We start from the raw sequence: 20,424 nt of genomic DNA, 5'->3' as shown, positions 1-20,424 counted from the left end.
TGGTAACAAGTAGATGGTAACAAGTAGAGGTCCTTCTTCTTCAGCAGAATGCATTCTCTTTCGCAAGTTTTGATTTCAATTCAGGCGTACGTAGGTACCTGTCATTTGTGTGACTGCTTGTGTCACTGCTATCACATCCACGACGCTTGCTCCATCTACGGCTCTCAAATTAGCTTTACATGAAATTCCGATTTGACTGCCGTACGAAAAGTCTTGCTATAAGTTTTTTTTATCCACATAGGCCATCCACATAGGCTGCAATTTTCCCATTAGACGACACAATTTTACCTTTCCATAATTATATTGACCATTTTCACAAAAATTAATGCTGGTCTGGATGTCCTACACAAACTGAGAGACCATCCAGTTTAGTTAACAAATTTTTCTGCATCCAATGTCTGAGGAAAGTACAAACAGTGACCATGATAATTCTTTGTCAATCTTCAAGCAGTGAGTTATTCTAAGTGAGTTATTCTAAGTGGACAGTTTCAGAACTTGAATGTGCAGATATTTGACACAGAAGGACATTCTCTAGATTCTTAGGGCTCCACGACTCAGACAAAACACCGCAATACATATACAGGGTTTTGCAGAATCCTTGCAACAGGGCTAAACAGACACAGCAATGACTTCCATATATGGAAGTCACTGCTGACTTGGTACATATGCAATGCACAATAATTATTTGAATTGCAACAGGGCTAAACAGGGCTAAACAGACACAGCAATGACTTCCATATATGGAAGTCACTGCTGACTTGTAGTACATGTGCATGCACATATAATTATTTGAATAGCTTGAATTGAATTGAAAGATGTCCTGTGAGCCTAAGAGAGCATCAGCTTATTCACAAGATTTAAGGTGGCGGATGGTGTACCAGGTGGAAATGCAGCGCAAATCTTGTCGTGAAGTTGGTGAAAATTTGAATGTCAACGCTTCAACTGTGTGCAGAACTGTTGCTCTTTTCAATGACACAGGAACAGTTGATAAACGTAAACACCCTCCAAACAGTGGCACAGCTGTATTGACTGATATTGATAAGCTTATCATCATCGAAACAATTTCAGAGAGGCCAGATATTTACTTACGAGAAATCACTGAGGTTCTTGTTAGTTAACGAGACTGGTACACATGTTGATGTTAGTACCATTTGGAGGTTTTTACATTCATCAAATATAACCCGACAGAAGATGGTTCTTGTTGCCAAGCAAAGAAGTGAATTTCTGAGGAGTATACCTTCAAGATATGCAGATTTTCAACGGTCACCCTGAAATGTTGATTTTTGTTGACGAGACGGGAGCTGACAGAAGAAATTGCCTGAGGAGATTCGGTTACAGCATAAGGGGCAAGCCTCCTGTCTCAAAGAAGCTGTTAGTACGAGGCCAGCGAGTAAATGCAATAGCAGCTATATCGACCAGTGGTGTCCTTGATTGTCATTCTGTAACATCGTCTGTGGATGGTGATAGATTTATTTACTTTGTTCAAAACATTCTACTTCCACATCTTCAGCCATTTGATGGAGTCAATCCCCACAGTGTGGTCGTCATGGATAATGCGTCCATCCATCATGTTCATGGTGTAGCTCCACTAATTGAATCAACTGGTGCCCTTCTTTATTACCTACCGCCTTATTGCCCAGATCTCAATCCTATCGAGGAAGCGTTTTCTAAGCTTAAATCAACATTGCGAGCAAATGAATCTTTACTCAATACAATGGACTGTGAATCAGTTGTACTTCACTCATTTTCAGCAATTACTCAGACAGATTGCATGCACTGGGTTGAACATGCTGGATACAGTTAACTTGAACAGAATATTATACAATATCGAACACGATAGTCTCGCTGTAATTGTACCATACATTGTACTAGTAATTGTACCGTACTATAATAGATAATAATTATTATTGCTGGACGTTAATCATGAATTTCTTTAAGAGTGCGTAGGATATTCTCTTTTTGCTCAGAGAACTCAGCCTCACTTAACACATTCTCTTGTAATAGGTCTTTCAACAATTTTAAGTCATCTAAACAGCTCCTCCTAAGCTTTGCACTCCTCATGGGTGAGAATTTGGCACCTGCAGACACATCAGTTGTATTACTACCTCTCTTTTGTGGTGTACTCGGTGCCTGAAATGCAAGAAATCTGGTAATGTGGCAGATGCACTAGCCAGTGCATCTGCCACATTACCAGATTTCTTCTTTGCAGGAACAGTTGATCCAGTAATAAGTGGAATTTGTGGGGGGTTGTCGTAATCATCATGGCGTCCTTTATCTATCATCTTAGCCCACAATCTTAGTTTAGGACAATGCATTTCAATTCTTTGAAAATAAGATCAACAGAATCCACCTTGCAAGAGTCAGAGCAGCTAGGTTCTGGATTAGTTTCATCACGTTTCCTCTTTTTTTTAGCTGGCTCATCATCCACTTCAATCTTAGCATCACACCACAAAGTTATTTTAGAATTTTGCCCTAAAGTACCATACATAACGTCCAGATCCTTCTCTTCGACTACCCACCGCTTTGTGTTGCCTTCAAGATAACCCAACTGAAAAGTTGTGGTGCCAGGCACATCATATGGAAATGATTCTTGTAGCCTTGCTCGCAGTGTTGATGGTGACATAAATGTTTCAGTTACACCATGCCACAAACGCACAATAAAGTCACTTTTATTCCTTGGATTAATGATTTTTACATGATAGGTGATACAGCTGGACACTGAATCTTGCCTTGTAGACGGGTTAGGGTAGGTGTCACCCTCACGAGCAAAACTGTAGGAATTGAACTGAGTTGGACAATAACTCCATTCAGAACGTCCTGAATTCATGCCACCAAACCAGTTAAACTGCTCCATGTCAGCACTCTTCTCAATCACAGTCAGTCTTAGTTCTTAGTACTAGTGTTTAGTCACAGATCAGAATTCAGAGCTATAGAAATGAGTGTACAACTAGCTATAGCTAGCTAGTTTTGGTGCTCTTAAAATAAAACCATGCATCTGTGGTCTACAGCTGTTTACACAATTACAACTCCATATATGGAAGTCATTGCTCTGCCTGTTGCAAGAATTCTGCAAAACCCTGTATCTACAGACGCACTTGGAGCGAATACAAGCACACCTTCTTGTTGCTTGTACGCCCAATGGTGCTGTGTGTGTTATGTTTCACCCGTTTATGTGGGCTCGACGTCAAACTGACGAGAATTTCTGGATTCCTTGAGAAACTTCCACCTAATTCCAACTTCTAATTCACTTTCGATTATGGGGTTTACCATTCTTTCCCACTAGCTATCATATGCCACTAGCTATCATATGTTCCCTTTTACGGTGGAGCCACTACTTTCACTCGTAACTCTCTCGATCCCATGAAGAACACTATTTATCTGATAGTAAACATTCAGTCTTACCTTTTTTAAGTGAAGTGGGGGCAGAGTCACCATGGCAGCATTCACAGTGTGCTTTTCTAGAGGCTATTCAAGATATGCACCATCTTTCAGTGAGCTCAATATTCTGGGTGAGCCATACTGTAACTTCAGTTTACTTTGGATTTAGAACTTGAGACTTTGTCATTTACTTTGTCATTTAATAGAACATGTTTCTTTTGGCATCCTTATAATAGAACAAGCAGCTACTAAGTGTACTTTGTGACCAATTTTACATGGCAGTGATAGTAAAAACGCCCACACAGTCACCAAAATGAGATTCCAGCCAGATAAGCAAAACTAATTGCAGCACAACTAATTACAGCACATTCCAGCACATTCCATACTATGCGTTTGCTTATCGAAGAAAAGCTTGCTAGCCTCCATGACTCAGGAAGTACTGATTCCTAAACAGCACTATATGTTGGAGGAGTGGACCGTTAATACATTCATGGACAATGAGGCATGAATCAAAAGTTTTAAGTCTCGTGGTAACTTTAAGAATGTCACTCAGACAGCAGCAAAATCACATCAGCTCAAAAATTAAAAGCGATGAACTAATTTTACATCCAGACATAACGTTTAGTCCGAAAGTAGTGAACTCATTACTCGAAGATGAAGCACAACATATAAAAGACATGGTTAGAAAAGACTTGTTACCGTTGCAAGATGCGTGTACCAGTAACTCATCCTACCAGTAACTCATCCTAATTGGGTCAAAGTACAAAGTACAAAATACGCTAAAGGTGCGTATCCTGTGTTCGGTTGTTGTAAGGTCATGTGGTGACAACATAGATTACAGTATGTTCGTTTGCACGATACGACGTTATGTCACTCTTCCACTCTTCCACTTCCACTTCCACTTCCACACCTTTACTGATCACTTCTCTTAATTTTCTATTCTATGTTGTATCATAATGTTAATACACACGGTATAAGGCTTGCTATGTACGCAAGCCTTATAGCATGTCAGCGAGATAAACTCAATTTCTCAGAATGGAGGTATTTGTGGAAACAACACTGTACCAAATTAACAACTTTAAAACTTGTTGATATCAAATGTATTTTAAAATATAAATATAATATTTAAATAATATAATTACAGTTAATTAAATTAGTTAAAACAACATCACAGTTAATCCAACAAGGCAATTATTATACTAAGAACTTAAAATCTGTTTAACCCTTTAACCGCCACGGGCCACGATCGTGGCCCGCAATAGTGACTTTTTTTGCGAAATTCTAATTCTGCGATACTTAGGAAGTAGCTCGAACTACGCACATCCGAGGAAGAGCTGAGGAAGAGCTGTATAATCACGTGCAATTTAGTCTAGAATTTTCCAAGCCACGTTGCTATGTTAAAATTTCATTAGCATCTTACCGCCGAAGCTGTGGCTAGATTGTTTACTTGTGCCGATGTGACAGCAATGGCGATGGCGATGTCTCCTCTGGTGCCTATGAAGGAGAGGGGATAGTAGGATACCTCCCAAAGGTTTATGCCAGACGCTGATGAACTGTCTGGGACTGAGGACATGCATGACATGGACCTAGACACTAGCGCTATGGACCAGGACGGTGAAAGACCAGGAGAGGGCTCACTGTGTGACTCTGGCAAGTAGTATAGTATAGCTAGAATGTATAGCAGTAATAAACAGTCTTTATGTGAGCTTTATGTGAGCTTGTAAATTTCATAGATCGTTCAATTTCATAGATCGTTCACCGATATAGTAATACATGTACGTATTGTACGTATTGTACTTCAAATTGATATATGTGACAGGCTCTGGGAAAACAGACCAATTGGCGCAAGCTATAATTTTTGCGATCTATATACCAGATGATACAGCAAAGAATTGCCTACGCATTGATATGCTTAGTGTGCACATATCTCGTTCCATGCCTGAGTTATGCGCGTTGGAAACTCGAAGTTGTAAAACAGCAGTATTGAGAAACGCCCACTCAAAGATTGCTAAATTGGGAAAAGTAAGGTAATGGTGGCTGCTTAGACAAAGCGCTTTGATGGAAAGAGTTAGATTCAGAGCATCAGATTTTGCAGAGAGGTAGTAGAAAGACTGTAGATAACGATAAGCCAAGAAAAAAATTTTGAGATTATACACTGCAGTCCATAAATCTGGCTATTGCTCAATACCAATATCTGCTCCAATTGGTCTGTTTTCCCAGAGCCTGTCACATATCTTAGCACTGTTACATTCATATGATGTGAAAATCAAGCTTAGTCAATCATAATTATGATAGGCTGATCCATAAAAAAAAATTCACCGCTGGCCGAGCATTTAAAATGATAAAAACGGGTGAGCGTAATAACCGTGGTTGTTATGGCAACACATGTTGCACCAGTTTATTCCTTTTTATATGGGTTGCTAGGCATTTTATTGCTAATTTACAGACAATCCGACGGTTAAAGGAACAATGGATTCTAGAAACAATGGATTCTAGAAACAACTTTTAAATGTTGTTTTCAACTTATCTGTTGATTTGCTCCTTTGCTCCAAAATAATGTGTTGAAACTAACATGGCTATGTTGTGTTTTAATAAAAAATTTTTGCAGTGCGAGAAATCGTATTATTTAAATTAATGTTTGAAGGGACAGCGTGCTGATCCATTTGATGTACCAACTAATCATTACCCACCCCTGCTAAATTTAACTCTTACAGTCAGAGAATAGTCGTCCTGCTAACGATACCCTACCCGTGGTTTCAAAGTTGGAGTTGGCTTTGCTCGACATTGTAATGTAATTACACTATTTCCTGCATTAGGCCACAATAGCTTTCAGATGTAGAACACTCCTTTGATTGTGTGTCACATGTTGTAACACAAACCTGAAATTATTATTATAGCAGTATAGGGCTATAGACTTTCTTTCACAATTCGAAGCTTGTCAGGTCTAGACCTGCACTACCAGTGTACTACACATTAGGTTGAATGACCAATACTAAACCTGTCCAACTGCAGTGGCACATGAGGTGGACTGCTGTATAGGACATGCTAGTGTCCTATAACATCAGGTTGAATGACTTAAACTAAATGTGTCCCAACTACAGTGGCACATGAGGTGGATCCTTTACATGAGGTGACCTGAACTAAACCTGTGTGGCATGTGAGGTGGACTGTTAGTGTCCTTTACATCAGGTTGTCCCAGCATGTGAGGTGGACTGTTAGTGTCCTTTACATCAGGTTGAATGACCTGAACTAAACCTGTCCTGACTACAATGGACTTTTAACTAAATCTACATGTGTCTAATCTTTGTGTGTTGCTTTGTCAAGTTGTGTGTTGCAATCTTTTGTCTCGGACTCATGCCATGGCAGAGGGGAGTGTACTAGAAGATGGTACCACTCAGGTGCAGTTTAAGAAGTCCAAGAACTATCCTCTTATCTTGGAGAGAACAACATTGACGACTCTGTAAGTGAGAGATTTGAAGGCAAGATGTAGCCATAGTTTAACTGGCTTGTACTATGTTTAGAACTGTACTACTATGTTTAGCTACTTCCTGTCATGCTTCTTCAATGCTATAGCTATGCAATGAATTTGCTATCTTTTTAAAAAGCGATGGCTGATTCAAGCAAGCGTCTATGATTCAAGCAAGCAATTGTGAAGGCTGTGTTTCTGCATCTTTATAGAAGGCACTTCAAGAAAGTACACTGGTGCTACTTGTCTACAAAGAGTGCAAATGTACCCCAAAATATCATTCCACAAGCCTACTGTACTGGCCCAGTGCAGTGCAGTGCAGTGCAGTCTCTTTAGTCACACTTGGCAGTCTGGACCCTTCTTACTGCTCCTGGTCCCATGCAGCAATGTAATAAGCAATAAGCAGGTTGTGACAACCAATGTTGAAAGTTGAAAAAAAGCAACACAAACAAACCAGTATCGTTCGAATCACGGAGTTCTTCCAAATTTGCCTCCTTTTTGGAACTATTCATCGCTCGAACTTGGCTCTTTTTATGTTGACTAAAATCATTAGTAGTCTGTTTTGTAACAGTTATACACTAGGGTATAACTGCCATATACCATGGCTGTGGTCAGACAGGTTGTATAAGTAGTATAAACTACAACTGAAGCCTTTAATCTTTGGTGCAACCATAGTACAACTATAATTATAATTTATTTTAGCTGCTTATACTGATGTGATTAGTATTGATAAAGTTGGCCGAAATGCTACTCCTTTTTGGAACTGGATGACACTGAGTTGAAATCATTGGGCCAGAAGATTGGTATCGTAAAGACGCCCACTGTACCATGATAATGCACTTGCACTTGATTGTTAATGACCCATATGGAGTAATTACGTATTGTATTATCTATTCTGTTACAGTGGAGATGAATTCACCTAGCACCTCCTCAATGAGTAGTGCAAAGGAACACTCTCCTGGGTCAGTACCCTTCTCTCCACCCTTCTCTCCTGGGTCGACACCCTTCTGATGACACCTTGTCATTGTCATCGGCTTCTTCATTGTTAAATTAAGAAGCAATCCTTACACATGGAGACCATCCATAATGCAGTGCGAAACGGATTAAGAGCGTCGACTACATCTGGACATTTCTCGGCGTAACGAGATTGTCAGAGACTTGGTTTCCCAAATGTTTGCGGTGGATCCGAAACCAAATTCTACGTTTGCCGTTGTGGTGGCGAAGTGTGGTGGCAGTGTGGTGGCGAATGTGTTATTACATGGCCACAAGCAAGCAGTTTATTGGCCCTTGCAACATGCCATCCTTGCAACATGCCATATATAATTATTGGCACTGCTATTCCTTTGATCTCAAAAGGCAACTTTTTTTATAATTACACAATAAAACGAGATGTTGATAGGCCAAAAATGGATTGTACCTGCACTGTAAGTTTCATATGATTTAAAACTTACTTTTAGCACCCTCTTGTCATGTTCTGTTGTTTTGGTTCTTTTATACTCTAAGTACCTAGAACTCTAAGTACCCCAATAGACTTCTTGTACAGCCTGTACCTCTTGTCATGTTCCCCAAATCTGGTGCAGATGCTCCAATCAACCAGCCAGGGGGTGAGAGGTGGCAAAAGGGATGTCTCCCCCCAGTGCTGGAAGTTCACTACTACCACCTATAATGAAGATAAGTTAATACATTATTATTGTGTTAGTGACTTGCAGAGGGTTTCCACCTATAAAAAGATAAGTTACGTTTACTTTTGTAATCAGGTGATAATTATGCCTCGGTGCGCATGCGCAAGCGAGGTATACGGTAGTGTGTCTGTGTGTGTGTGTGTGTGTGTAGACCGCTACAGCGATGAATCAAGTGCAAGTAAGAGTTTCTATAGGCTTCTAGTCATGTTTACTTGGATTTTAATTCATGGATTTGCAAAATAATGCTTCGTTCTCGAGTTATGCTTCAGAAGAGTCCGGAGTGTTACTACTCTACTTAGTAGTTAGAGAACACTAGCTATTGGTAGCTGCAAGAGTGAGCAGAGAGCTGCAAGGCTAATTTTAGACTTGAACTTTTGGCATCGACAACAATCATGGTTGATCATTACCCACTATTCGGTTGATTGCATGCAGCAAAATTAGCTATTAGTAGTTTTATTTTATGTAGCTTTGGCACCTCCACCGAGGCCTGCGGTGCTTTCATTATACCATCTAGCGTTACCTTTCTTCGGGGCCTCTTTGCTGCTGATGCCGTGACAGATTTTGTTTGATATAATAATGACAAAATTATTTTCAGATTCACCTTCTTCAACACTACCCAACGATGTAGTTGCAATACCGTCTACTACACTACACACCCATGAGAGAAGCAAGCTTCCTAAACTCCTCCAGAAACTTCACTGGAAGTTGCTCACTGTGGCTGACCTGAAGCTGAACACACATTTTATTTATTACTTCCATTGTACATGGCGTACCTAGCTACCTACCCTGAGCCTTATTTTTTTGTCAGCTCTTGGTTACTCTTTTTGTTGCTAAGAAAAAAACCACCTTCCCCTCCCCTTTGTGTTTGCGCATTATTTTGAGTGTTTAACATTTGAGTGCCGTTTTGTTTGAGTGCCGGTTTTGTTTGAGTGCCGTTTCTGTGCAAGAGAAAAAAAGAGCTCGTTACTAAGGCTTGAATGGAAATTTCGGGGTCAAAGGTCGCGCCCACGGCAGCTCTTTTTATTGACTAATCCGGTAATTAAAGCCAACATGCTCGTATGCAAAAAGTAGTCATACTTACTTGCGTGAAATACGTACTTGCGTTTGCGTGAAAGTTCCAAATAATGAAAGTTCCAAATAATTATTGTTTGAAATACTTTATCGACTAACGACTAACCCTTATCGACGACTAACCCCAAACAATTAGTAATGTTTTGTAACTCAATAATATAAAAAACATTCACATTTATTTAATTTAACTGTACCATGATATTGTACCATGATATTGTAGACATTTCATTTCTTTTGTGCTTGTTTACTTGTTTATACAATTCTAGGCAGGATGAACACATACGTGATAACTGCCACCAATGGGTATAGGCTACTCAAAATTCTCTGTGCTTGTGGGCACATTTTACACTTCACACCGTCAAGTACTCCCAAACAAATGAATCCCTCGAGGGTTGCCATCAATTATTACTGTTTTATCAAATGCCTTCATTTGATACACGTGCGACCAGAATGCAATATAACTTACCACAACTAATTGGATCATGAGTTCATGGCCTGTATAATTATAATATTATGATGCACGTTATTGCTGCACTTGGTCGAATTTCAATAGAAATGTACAACAAAAAATGACATGAGCGGTAACATGAGCGGTGAACAATGCTATTAAATTGATGCAAATCGATCAACGCAAAATGTACTTAACCGAATAGCCGCGGTTATGATTTAATACGTGGTACCGCCCACCGCGGAACCATTTTTACAAGTACTTCCACTTTTCAGCCCTTAGCGAAACCGTAGCAGTTTTCTTTGGGCAACTTTGCAGCTAGCTAGTCTACTCTATCAGGATCTCCTGGACTCCAACGGAATTGTCAACCAGCCAAGGCCACCGCGAAGGATCCTTTTAGAGGTAAGATTTTGTGCGTATAACGATCGTACTTGTAGCTTTTCTTAGCTGATATACTATGCTTAGATGCTTAGATACCTACTTAGATGCCTCAGAGTGTGGAAAGTATAGTTTAGTAGTAGCTAAATAAGTTTACAGACCCTTTTTTAGAGTGTAGTCTACACGGTTAGATATTCAATTTTTTCCAGCTGGCAAAGAAAGATGCATAACTTCGAAACTATCTTTAGGTAACTTCCTAGCAAACTAGTCTACCGTGGTTTGCACATCCGTTGTCCAACTCAATACTGAATGAGCCAAACCACAAATAGTACCTAATTGAATTGTGGGTGGAAAATCTACAGCTGACTCTGCACTTCTACTCTTGAGGTGCACTATCTCTTGAGGTGCACTATTTAGAGTGATAGTGCATGCACACGTGTAGCTAGCTACAAAGTAGAAGACCAAGAAACTGAGTGATTACTGTACTGGTAGATGGCTGATCCAGATCAAAGTGAACATAGCCAGTACCCTTTCTTCTACCCTTACAGCTCTTATGGATGCCCACCTTTCAAGCAGCAGCAGCAGCATCTGTAACAACAGTGAGGGAGAACAGACACCAATCACTACTACTACTAACAACTATGTGAATCTATCGGTCCCCTATGTTGAACAGTGTCTGTTAATGGGATCAGAAGATATAGACATTGCAATACACGTTGGTGAACATAACTGTGGGTTCTTCCATACAAATTTAACACTACTTAATGGGTGACCTCACAGAATTTAAGGAAATTTCGCCTGTATATAGGGTGTGGTGAAGTAAGAAGAAGACCCCAAGGAATTTGGATTTTATTTTTGTGCAGCTTCTCACCTAAATGCAGCTATTATATCGAAAATTTCGCTCGCTTCGTTGTACTTAAAAAGAAATAACTTGTGTTTCTAGGGGGTATTACTAATATCATCGTGTAGCTTAAGCAACAGGCTTTCATATGTTGTGTGGGCGGTTTAGTCACTTTAGTCACTTGAGTTGCCAAAAATATCGGGGCAAACGTTGCACGAGTCTCTACACAGAGTTTAAGTTTACCAGTCTAATTGACCGATTATGGGATACAAAATAAAGATGGGATACAAAATAAAGTTTGATTTTGCAAATCCACAACTCAATTTTCCTTGATTATATAATTTTCACTTGCAATTACCTAAACTATGGACTCATGTGTTCCTAAGTTTCTTATTTTGAATCAGAATATACGAGTGCAGAAATTAGTAATACCATTGCGTCATTGTGAAATAACTTAATTACAAACAGTGTCTTATAAATCATAAAAATATCCTGTGTGTAACAGTTCACTCAAACCAAGCCGCTAGTTTTTTTGTGGCCATTTTGCTTTCTGTTTTGCTAAGAGTGTATGCACGGCCAGTAGTTGTTAAAATATCACTCGATGGAATCGTCAGTATATCAGGAATGGTGAATGAGCGAGCAGGCCCTCATGGATGCAAGAACATTATTCTTACTTCTGCATTCTCCACATCCACATCAAGCACTAAGGATAGCCACCATTGAGCATTGTAGACACATGTGACATAGCCAGAAATAAACTCAATTCCAATGTCACTGTCTTTATTAATTACTTTTCTGTTTTAAAGATAGTTGATTTTAAAGATAGTTGATGTAGAAACGTTCGGACTTCTACAGTGTCACAAGAGACAGGTACAAAAGACAAAAGAGTGAAATTGACGTGTTCCTGGGATTGTCCTAGAGATTTGAAATCGTGGTTCCAGTTGATCCTTGACTTCCGCACTGCTACAATACTCAAAAATTATTCCTTTCAAACAGCTCAATTGGAGTGATTATCTGTTCATCATATGGTCGTTGGAGACTGGCTCAAGCAGCAAGACGTTTCACAGTTCCTCCCACACCATCACATGCTCCTTTACCATGAGATGTTGCACTAAAGTGCCACTCCGCCTTAACATCAAAATCTTTCTCGTGGTTGCACAAATTCAAAATTCAAGAAGTTTTTCCTATTTTTGTACTGCGAAGCAGCACCGTCGGAAAAATATATGTGGAGAATTTTCTTGAGAAGAGTGATTAACTTCTTCTGAAAGAGATATACTGCTACTGTGTCATGATTGAGACAATTAGAGATAACAACATAACTGAGATGACGTTCCTCTCCTGACTGCTTGTAATATATAACAAATGGATGGACTGTTGCCTGAGAGTTGTTCCAGTGAAAACCCTGAGATGCATCTTGGAGAATAAAGGAGTAGTTTTCTGAAAAATCCGCTTGTACTAACAATTCACCAGGTTTCAGGGTGGACTGTGCAGAAGCAGTTGCTTAAGTTTCTCGCAGAAAAATTCGATAAACTCATCAGCTGATTTGCTCACTGTGTCCAAGGTAGACCGATCTACTGAGACCCACTGTTTGAAAGTAATGTTGTCAATCATGTTTTCATCCAGCATAGTTTGAAACAGCTCCTCTAGACCAGCAAATCCTGGACAATTCTTGCAGCTCCCTAGGTAGCAGCTCGGTAACAAAATACACTCCTGATATGATTGAATAAACGTACATGTATCACTGAGCTCTAAATGCTTAATACTTTGTATCAACAGCTTGACATTCTGGTGAATGGTACACACACAAACTGAATGGGTACCACTTGCACAGCAAGAACGCAATGTTTTGGCCGGAGGTCTGCAATTTTGAGAATCCGACCTTTTGCTCTGGATACTTATCTTTAAAGAACCGATAAAGTTCGCGTAGATTCATTAGTACAAGCCTCTTTTGCACCATTATCCGTTCTTTTTCTGTTCTAACAGATACGCAATCCTTTTTTCCGGGCATCATTCTGCTGTTTTCATCACTCTCATAGATAGGTGCCGATATCTCAGAAGCCGAAAATCCAAATTCCTTGGGGTTCACCACACAGGCGAAATTTCCTTAAATTCTGTAAGGTCACCCATTAAGTAGTGTTAAATTTGTATGGAAGAACCCACAGTTATGTCAATAACTTCACCAACGTGTATTGCAATGTCTATATCTTCTGATCCCATTAACATCCCATTACCAAATTTATACCAGATGGATAATAGCGAGAAAAAAAAAGACGCTATTTTTGAGTTACGCTTAATTAAAAGTTTCGAACAATGACCTTTACCCGTTAACGAGCGCCCACCTCCTTTAAGCATGTCATCTGAAAGGACATATCATTAAGGAGTACGGTGGTATTATTTTTATCTGTTATGATTAATCATGACAGAAATTGTGCTGTATGAAGTGTAGGCAGGTCACAGAGATTTGTAAAATTTGAAGGGCTCGTAGCTAAGAAGCCATATGACATATGGGGCAGATATTAAGTGTGATTGGTTAATATATGGTAAGGTATGTATACCCCAAGTTTCATTGAAATCTGAGGGGGTGCTCATTCTTTTGTGTTGAGTTGGCATGGTGTAGCTTCGTTGCCTCTAAATGTGCTGTACAGTAGATCTTTGACTTTATTACTCTTTTTTGTCGTCTCTTTCATTTTCGCTATTCCTCCCACTCTCAATACTGTAATTCTTTTCCTTCTCTCATATTTCCACTCATCATTCTCTGCCTGTTGTCTTGTTTTCTTCTCAATTGTTTGTGCTTCTTCGCAAGTGACGACCACTTCTGTCTCTTGTTTTCAACTCTCTGCGAGGAAATGTCTTCAGTTATTTCATCCGGAGAAACTCCTTCGTCATGCCTAGTGTAAGCTTTGCGAGCTGCAATTGAGTTATCTATTTTAGTGTACTTGCTTTTTCGTCTTTGTTCTTTTGCTTCATTTGTTCCTTTTCTCTTTCTGTCATTAGAGACTGTCTTAGCAGAACGTTCTGCTGCGTCAGAGAATACTTTATTTGGCATCGATCCTGCCATCTGTTTCCAGGTCTGTGGTCCCCATTTTCTTCCAAGGTTCTGCCTAAGCCCTGCTCCCATGCATCTGTGTTCCCAAGAGCCACTCTGCGATCGATTGATGACCTTCCCACCGTAGCACGAATATGCATCCAACATTCTGCCAGATTTGTTGTCTCGTTTCCTATCAGCTGAGATGCTTTGCTCACAAGTCGATTTAGTTGTACCTGAATGTCATGGTAAACCACGTTTGTTGGTGTGTGTCCACCTTCCAATCGTACCATCGGATCGTCATCAACAGTTTCACTCCACAAAGCCTCTTGTGTAGTAACAATACCTGTTCAATACATATTTACAATACATATTTACACTTGCCTCAATTAATGTTATGTTTTTATTCTGTAGGTCTGAACTCACCATCAAGCACGTCATCATTGTCTTCGCTGTTTTCACTGAAAGTTGACGGTTGAGATGTGGACTGAGTGAGCGAGTTGTTGCGGCGGATGAGAGCATGTCTGTCTTGTGCTGTCTTACAAAAGTCAGGGCTGCAGTCATCGTGAAAGCCAAAACAATGACGTGGTCCATTCTGCAAGTCACGTTTGAGTGCCGTACTCCTCATCCTGATTGCAGCTCGAGCAGCAGAAACCAGTCGCTTTCTTGTTTTCAGCGTAAGTCCACCATTTCCCTTGTAGGATGGGTTATCCTGAACAAGCCTCTCAAGAGCACCTCGGCAAGCGTGATTCGCGCATTCTAGCTTCTTGATGGCATGTCCCCAACCCTGGAACATTCTGTATGAGCGTAGGATGCACAGAACTATCTATGAAGTGTATGTACCGCACACCATGGACCTGCTCAGCTTCAAGGAACCCTTCCAGGATAATGTCTGTCTCCATTTCAGAAGATGACTTGTTCCAGTTGCGCGGAAACAAACATGCTTGTCAGGCGAGTGCACAGGCATGGCAGTACTTATTTCGCACACCTATGTAGAGAAGCTTGCCGGTCTCCTTGCCGATAATGATGGCAACACCTGAGTTTGCATTGTAGGAGTGCTTGTGTGATCGCTTGCTCCATCCTCATCCTCCGTCTAAATAACTGTGATAGCTGGAACGCCTTCATTATAGCTCCCCATTTCCTCTGCTATTCTTTTCTCCTCCCGTCCTGCTTCGGCCATTGACTCTATTAAATTTTGCTTCCAAATCTCTCCGATATTTCTCTCAGTTGAGATGAAGCTCTCAGCTGAAGCTCGCTTTCGTCATGGTAGGAATTCCCAGTACACTCACTTGCTCCTCCAGCTGAGAATGACCAGCTGAGAATGACCACCCCCCGTAGCCATCTTCCCCCACACCGCAGCAAGATTGCACTCCCACCTAAATTCACTGGGCAAAAACTTGATTTCCTGTAGACCTTAATATGGGGATTTATGTAGGACATACCACTTTAGCTTTCCTTTCCAAATCCTTTACACAAACGTATGATGTGTCTATAACATTTCATAAAGTATCTGATTGTTCTTGTATCATACAGGAGTTAACTATAGGAAACGTCAAGTGTCTATGCACATTTCATGAAGTACATGTATCATACAAAATGATGTGTCTATGCACATTTCATGAAGTACATGATTGTTCTTGTATCATATCATGTATCATATCACAAGAGTGACCAGAGGAAACATCATGTCCACATATTTTGAGGTACAAGTTTCCTGGTATTATTTTTATGCACAATTATATGCACATATGCATAATTATGTCTGCAGTACGTATACAAGCTTAAGTCATTTGATTTTATTGATTTTATAATATTATGTTTAACACATGCCGGATATAATTATCATCTTGTTCACTGTGCAAAATAATTATTACAGACAATTTTTTTTATGAGTTATACACGAGGGCAGACAAGAAGGACAGATTCACAAGCACCAAAATTGAGTTTGTCCACAAGCGATACTGTCCTACCCACAATTAGTTGAACTGGTAGAAAGGGATCATTTTCAAATATGTACCATAGTGAAATCTCTCTTGGCGACTCTTAAACCATGAAACCGAAAACATTACATGTGTGATCGGAGTGTTTCTAATCAGCACAACATGCTTCATGAAGTAGTTAATTCTAGCTGGTCGAGTGTCTTGATTGCCAATGTCATCTACACAGAGCAAGTTCGGAAACCACGAGGCCATGACTACAGACGAATTTGATGATGCTCCCGATTATCTTTCCATTAAAAGTTATCTCCTTAAATTTATAGGTAACACTATTTACGTTCACATCCGCTAAAGAAACAGAATATAAGCGAGCAAAAAATATCTTCAGGCCATCAGTTTCAGAATTACTAAGTGTTGGTAGTTGGATATTTTTAAGTTGAGCCATACCCCAGTTACACTGGCAAAGTCACTGTCGCACAATAAACCGATTCTTGTAACGTTTCAGACACAGAGCCAACTACTTGCCTACTATGAGTGAAAACTGGTGCAAATTGAGTGGTGTATAGTAGCACAAAACTGTTCCATATCTCCAGCAAAACGCTTCATGAGTTGCAATTCGATCGAGTTAGGCATCTGGCCAAGTATACCATTGAATCTTTCATACGAGAAACACCGAGAAACACCAAAATCCATAGAAAGGACCGTAGTCTCTCGAAGATGTGCGTGTAAAATGCATGTTTGGAGTAACAACGTCTTTTCCATAGATTCCGTGTACAGAATTGCATAAGGAGAGCATCACCAATTTGAATATCCAGAAGGGTTACACGTCTTCTGCAAAGTTTCCTACAGGCTAGGTTGAAGATGTTCCTCGGCAAGAACATCTCTGAGGGCCAACACAGAAAAGTAAAGGATCCAATTCTTAAACTGATCTGCTGTGAATGAGCTGAAACCTGACATAATTTTGTATGGGATTCGTCCCATATCGGATGGAACTATCATTCTATCGACTGAATCATATTATACTGTGATTCTTCAATGAGATTCCTTTGCAACCAAATATGTTTCAGAATGTACTTACCACTGCCAAGAAATATGTTGTGCATCGGATCAATCACAAGCATCCTTGATGGATGGAAATAAGGGAGTTTTAACAGAAGGGTGTATCGATAACCGCTTTAGTGTTACAGGAAAGCATTTTAGTTGGTGAGATTCATATGTTCGAGGAATCCAGTGATCACGATCAAAACCTGAGTAATCCATACAACCAACGGTCCCAGGAAAGGATTTCAAACATTTAGAACATCCGTGGCGAGAATTGTAAGACTTAAATCCACACACTTTTTCGTCCAGCTGGCAAATCACATGACACACAAAGCAATGCACAACGAACTTTTTGGTACCATGAATAGGCAACTCCTTTCCCTGCCACATAGTCAATTCATTAACCAATGGTTCTAAGAAGCTATTAATGTTTTCAGATGGCTCATGAGGGCCTGGTATAATGCCCACGGTGATCATATTTTCACATTTAAACCGTAAGTGTCGTGGAAGGTTCATAATCGTAAGATAAATCACCCCAACTGAATATTGAACATGCTTGAATGGCTGAAACCAATCAACATTCATCATTAAAGCTAAGTTCCAGGGCTGAGACAGAGAAGCATGAGTTTGAAATTCTTTCCAAATCCTCCCATCCATAACATCAGATAAATCAGTTCCAGTTTTTGATCGCCATTGTTCACACTGAATAAAAGTTGGGCCGCAGCAAGAAAGCTTGTAGTTGGACTTCAAGACTAAGGTAGCAGTAACTCATGAAAGGGTACAACATTGTCTTCCCACTGGCAACTTTCAAAAGCAAAGCACTACAGGGCAACCGCCTTTGTCTGTGTGGATGATGAGGAAATGCGATAAAGGGGCATGGTTTACTTATTTTCCGTGTACACAATCGTCAAAAAAGTAGATATGATGGCACTTTTTGCAAACTACATACCGTTTGAAACGGAAGTGTGGAGACTTGTAAAAGGAGGAAGGAAGTAAGCTTGCCATGCCCAAAATACCAAAAAGACCAAAAAGGAATAGTAAAAGTTGTTGTGAGAGAAAGATAGTATATAAAACTGCAAATATAACGAAGAACGAATGATCTGGATGAATCGCTGGAATTGGTGGTATCCGGTTCGCCCAGAGTAGGCTCAGTATCGATCAACTCAAAGTCAGTTTCTGCTTCATCCGGTTCTGTGGTCCATATCTCTTCCATATCTGTATTAGAAAAGGTTCAAAGTAGGCCTACAATCAATAATAGCACAAAACAAAATACCAATGCTATTGAAGGACACCAACTGAGTCTCACCTTCATCATCACCACTTTCACAAACGCTCCAATCGTCTATTATGGGGAAAACAATTAGATCTACACCGTAATTTAATCTATCAGAAGACAGGCAAGGTGATCCTAACGGTTGATCATCACTTGAGATAGTGATGCATGGCCAAGGGAGGCAGGGGCAGGGGGAGATTCAGATCGTTCATCGCTACTACCTTGAGATGATTCATTTGTAGATCTGAGGCGTACGGACCAATTTCTACTGGAGGAGTTTATGAGCTTTATATGTCTTAATCGACACTGATCTGTCACAATGTAAGCAATGTAACAATGTAAGCAATGTAAGCAATGCCTTCTGTTTACTCTAACAATGCGTCTTTAAATAACGCATGACGTTGACAGCTAGAGCACATGGCAGTTCCTAGATTCTTGTTGAGCTAGCTAGCTTCTCGATCTAAGTACGGACTCAATAGACTAGAATCTAGGCGGCAGGTGACTTGAAAAGAAAGGTTGTTGTTCTGTGGAAATAATGGCAGGATCGGGAACTGAACTCTTTTCTAGTGATGATGAGGTTCTACAAACTTCCTGCAGCAGTTACTCTGAGCCTGGTTCAGAAGATGATCGGTCAAATACACAATTCAAAAACCTTGATATGGCTGATCTCTTTAAAGCAAAAAGACAGAGCCCGGTTACACCCTGTAGGCAAGGTAAGTAGGCTGTGTGAGACGTTAACGTTATCTAAATTATGTAAATATTAATTGTAAATGTAGGTTTACAGGGCAGTATGTCTGACTCTCGAGTCACTAAAAGCAAAAAATCTAACACTAAGGAGAACACTTCTGCTCCTGTCACTCCGTCACTTCGTAGACGCAGAACTCTCTTGCCTTATTCACGTGGGAGCAAGAATTGTATGTTTCCATTGTACGGTACATGTCAAAAGATATAATGTAACCACCTTGTTTCCTGTCACAGGTGACTCGCATACAAATGTTTCCGGAGGTTCAGAGGTGGCAGCAGCACTCAAAGAAATGTCTAACAAGCTTGGGGAATTAATCCAACGTGTTGAACGAACTGAAATAGAGCTGAAGTCACTAATTCTCTAAAGAATTATGCGTCCAGCTCTGGTGATACGACCAGCACTCCAAAATCTAAAAAGAAAACTGTTCCTCTCGTTGTTAGGGTAAATGATATATGCAGGTATAGTGTGTATAAAATCATACTATATACTTTGTATGTAGGCTGAAACTCGGAAGGTCTACCAAACTATGATTGAAGATGATGAAAATTTCGATGGTTTCAACATTGAACCCCCGTAGGTTATTGTATTACTTTGATATACACATATTTTGTCACTGTATAATTATATAGGTCAACCTTCAAAGATTCTGAAAATGTAGCTGTGGTAAAAAGGTTGATACAAGAGATACATTGATACAAGAGATACACTCTCTTAATCCATCTTTCCAAAGTCATAACATACGGAGTGAGTTTATCTCTCTATATAGACTATTGACACTCAACATCTTTTCAGGTGCCACGTATACATACTACAAAACTCTCCGCCAGGAGGCATCGATGAATAGGAGGGGATTATCAGAGGTTCGAAAGAAGCACCGAAGACGGCGTGAAAGAAGTATCCTGGTAAGAAAAGTATCCGGGTAAGAAATCCATCTCTATAGTGTCTGCATCTCTGCATCTCTCAATTCTGCATCTCTCAATACCGTAGAAACTGGGTTATAGGCACTTGCTCGATTATAAGCGTATCTTTATTTTAAGCTCACACTCAACTGCAGGTTTTTTGTACTCGAATTGAAACGCTTTTCTAATTATGTGGAGGATATTACTAAAATGTTATAATTTAATCAGTTTTCTACGAGC

The 20,424-nt window shown here is 40.0% G+C and overlaps 1 protein-coding gene across 1 annotated transcript; it reads left to right on the top strand.

The window, feature by feature from the left end:
- Positions 1 to 14,813: 14,813 nt before the first annotated feature.
- LOC135336887 (uncharacterized) lies at positions 14,814 to 20,112 on the top strand. The gene is made up of 6 exons (XM_064532755.1): positions 14,814 to 19,253; positions 19,317 to 19,454; positions 19,519 to 19,726; positions 19,785 to 19,858; positions 19,915 to 20,029; positions 20,078 to 20,112. The coding sequence occupies exons 1-3, from the start codon at positions 19,076 to 19,078 to the stop codon at positions 19,647 to 19,649; spliced, it is 447 nt and encodes a 148-aa protein (XP_064388825.1). The 5' UTR covers positions 14,814 to 19,075; the 3' UTR covers positions 19,650 to 19,726; positions 19,785 to 19,858; positions 19,915 to 20,029; positions 20,078 to 20,112.
- Positions 20,113 to 20,424: the final 312 nt, after the last annotated feature.

The sequence above is a fragment of the Halichondria panicea genome, chromosome 6, assembly GCF_963675165.1.
Source record: "Halichondria panicea chromosome 6, odHalPani1.1, whole genome shotgun sequence".
Classification (NCBI taxonomy): domain Eukaryota; kingdom Metazoa; phylum Porifera; class Demospongiae; order Suberitida; family Halichondriidae; genus Halichondria; species Halichondria panicea.
Note: the sequence above shows the minus strand (reverse complement) of the source record. Positions and strands in the feature narration are given on the sequence as shown.

Coding starts and splice junctions, on each gene's coding strand:
- LOC135336887 (XM_064532755.1), top strand. CDS start 19,076: ATGGCAGGATCGGGAACTGAACTCTTTTCTAGTGATGATGAGGTTCTA. Junction 19,254..19,316: donor GGTTACACCCTGTAGGCAAG/GTAAGTAGGCTG, acceptor TTGTAAATGTAG/GTTTACAGGGCAGTATGTCT. Junction 19,455..19,518: donor TTCACGTGGGAGCAAGAATT/GTATGTTTCCAT, acceptor TTCCTGTCACAG/GTGACTCGCATACAAATGTT.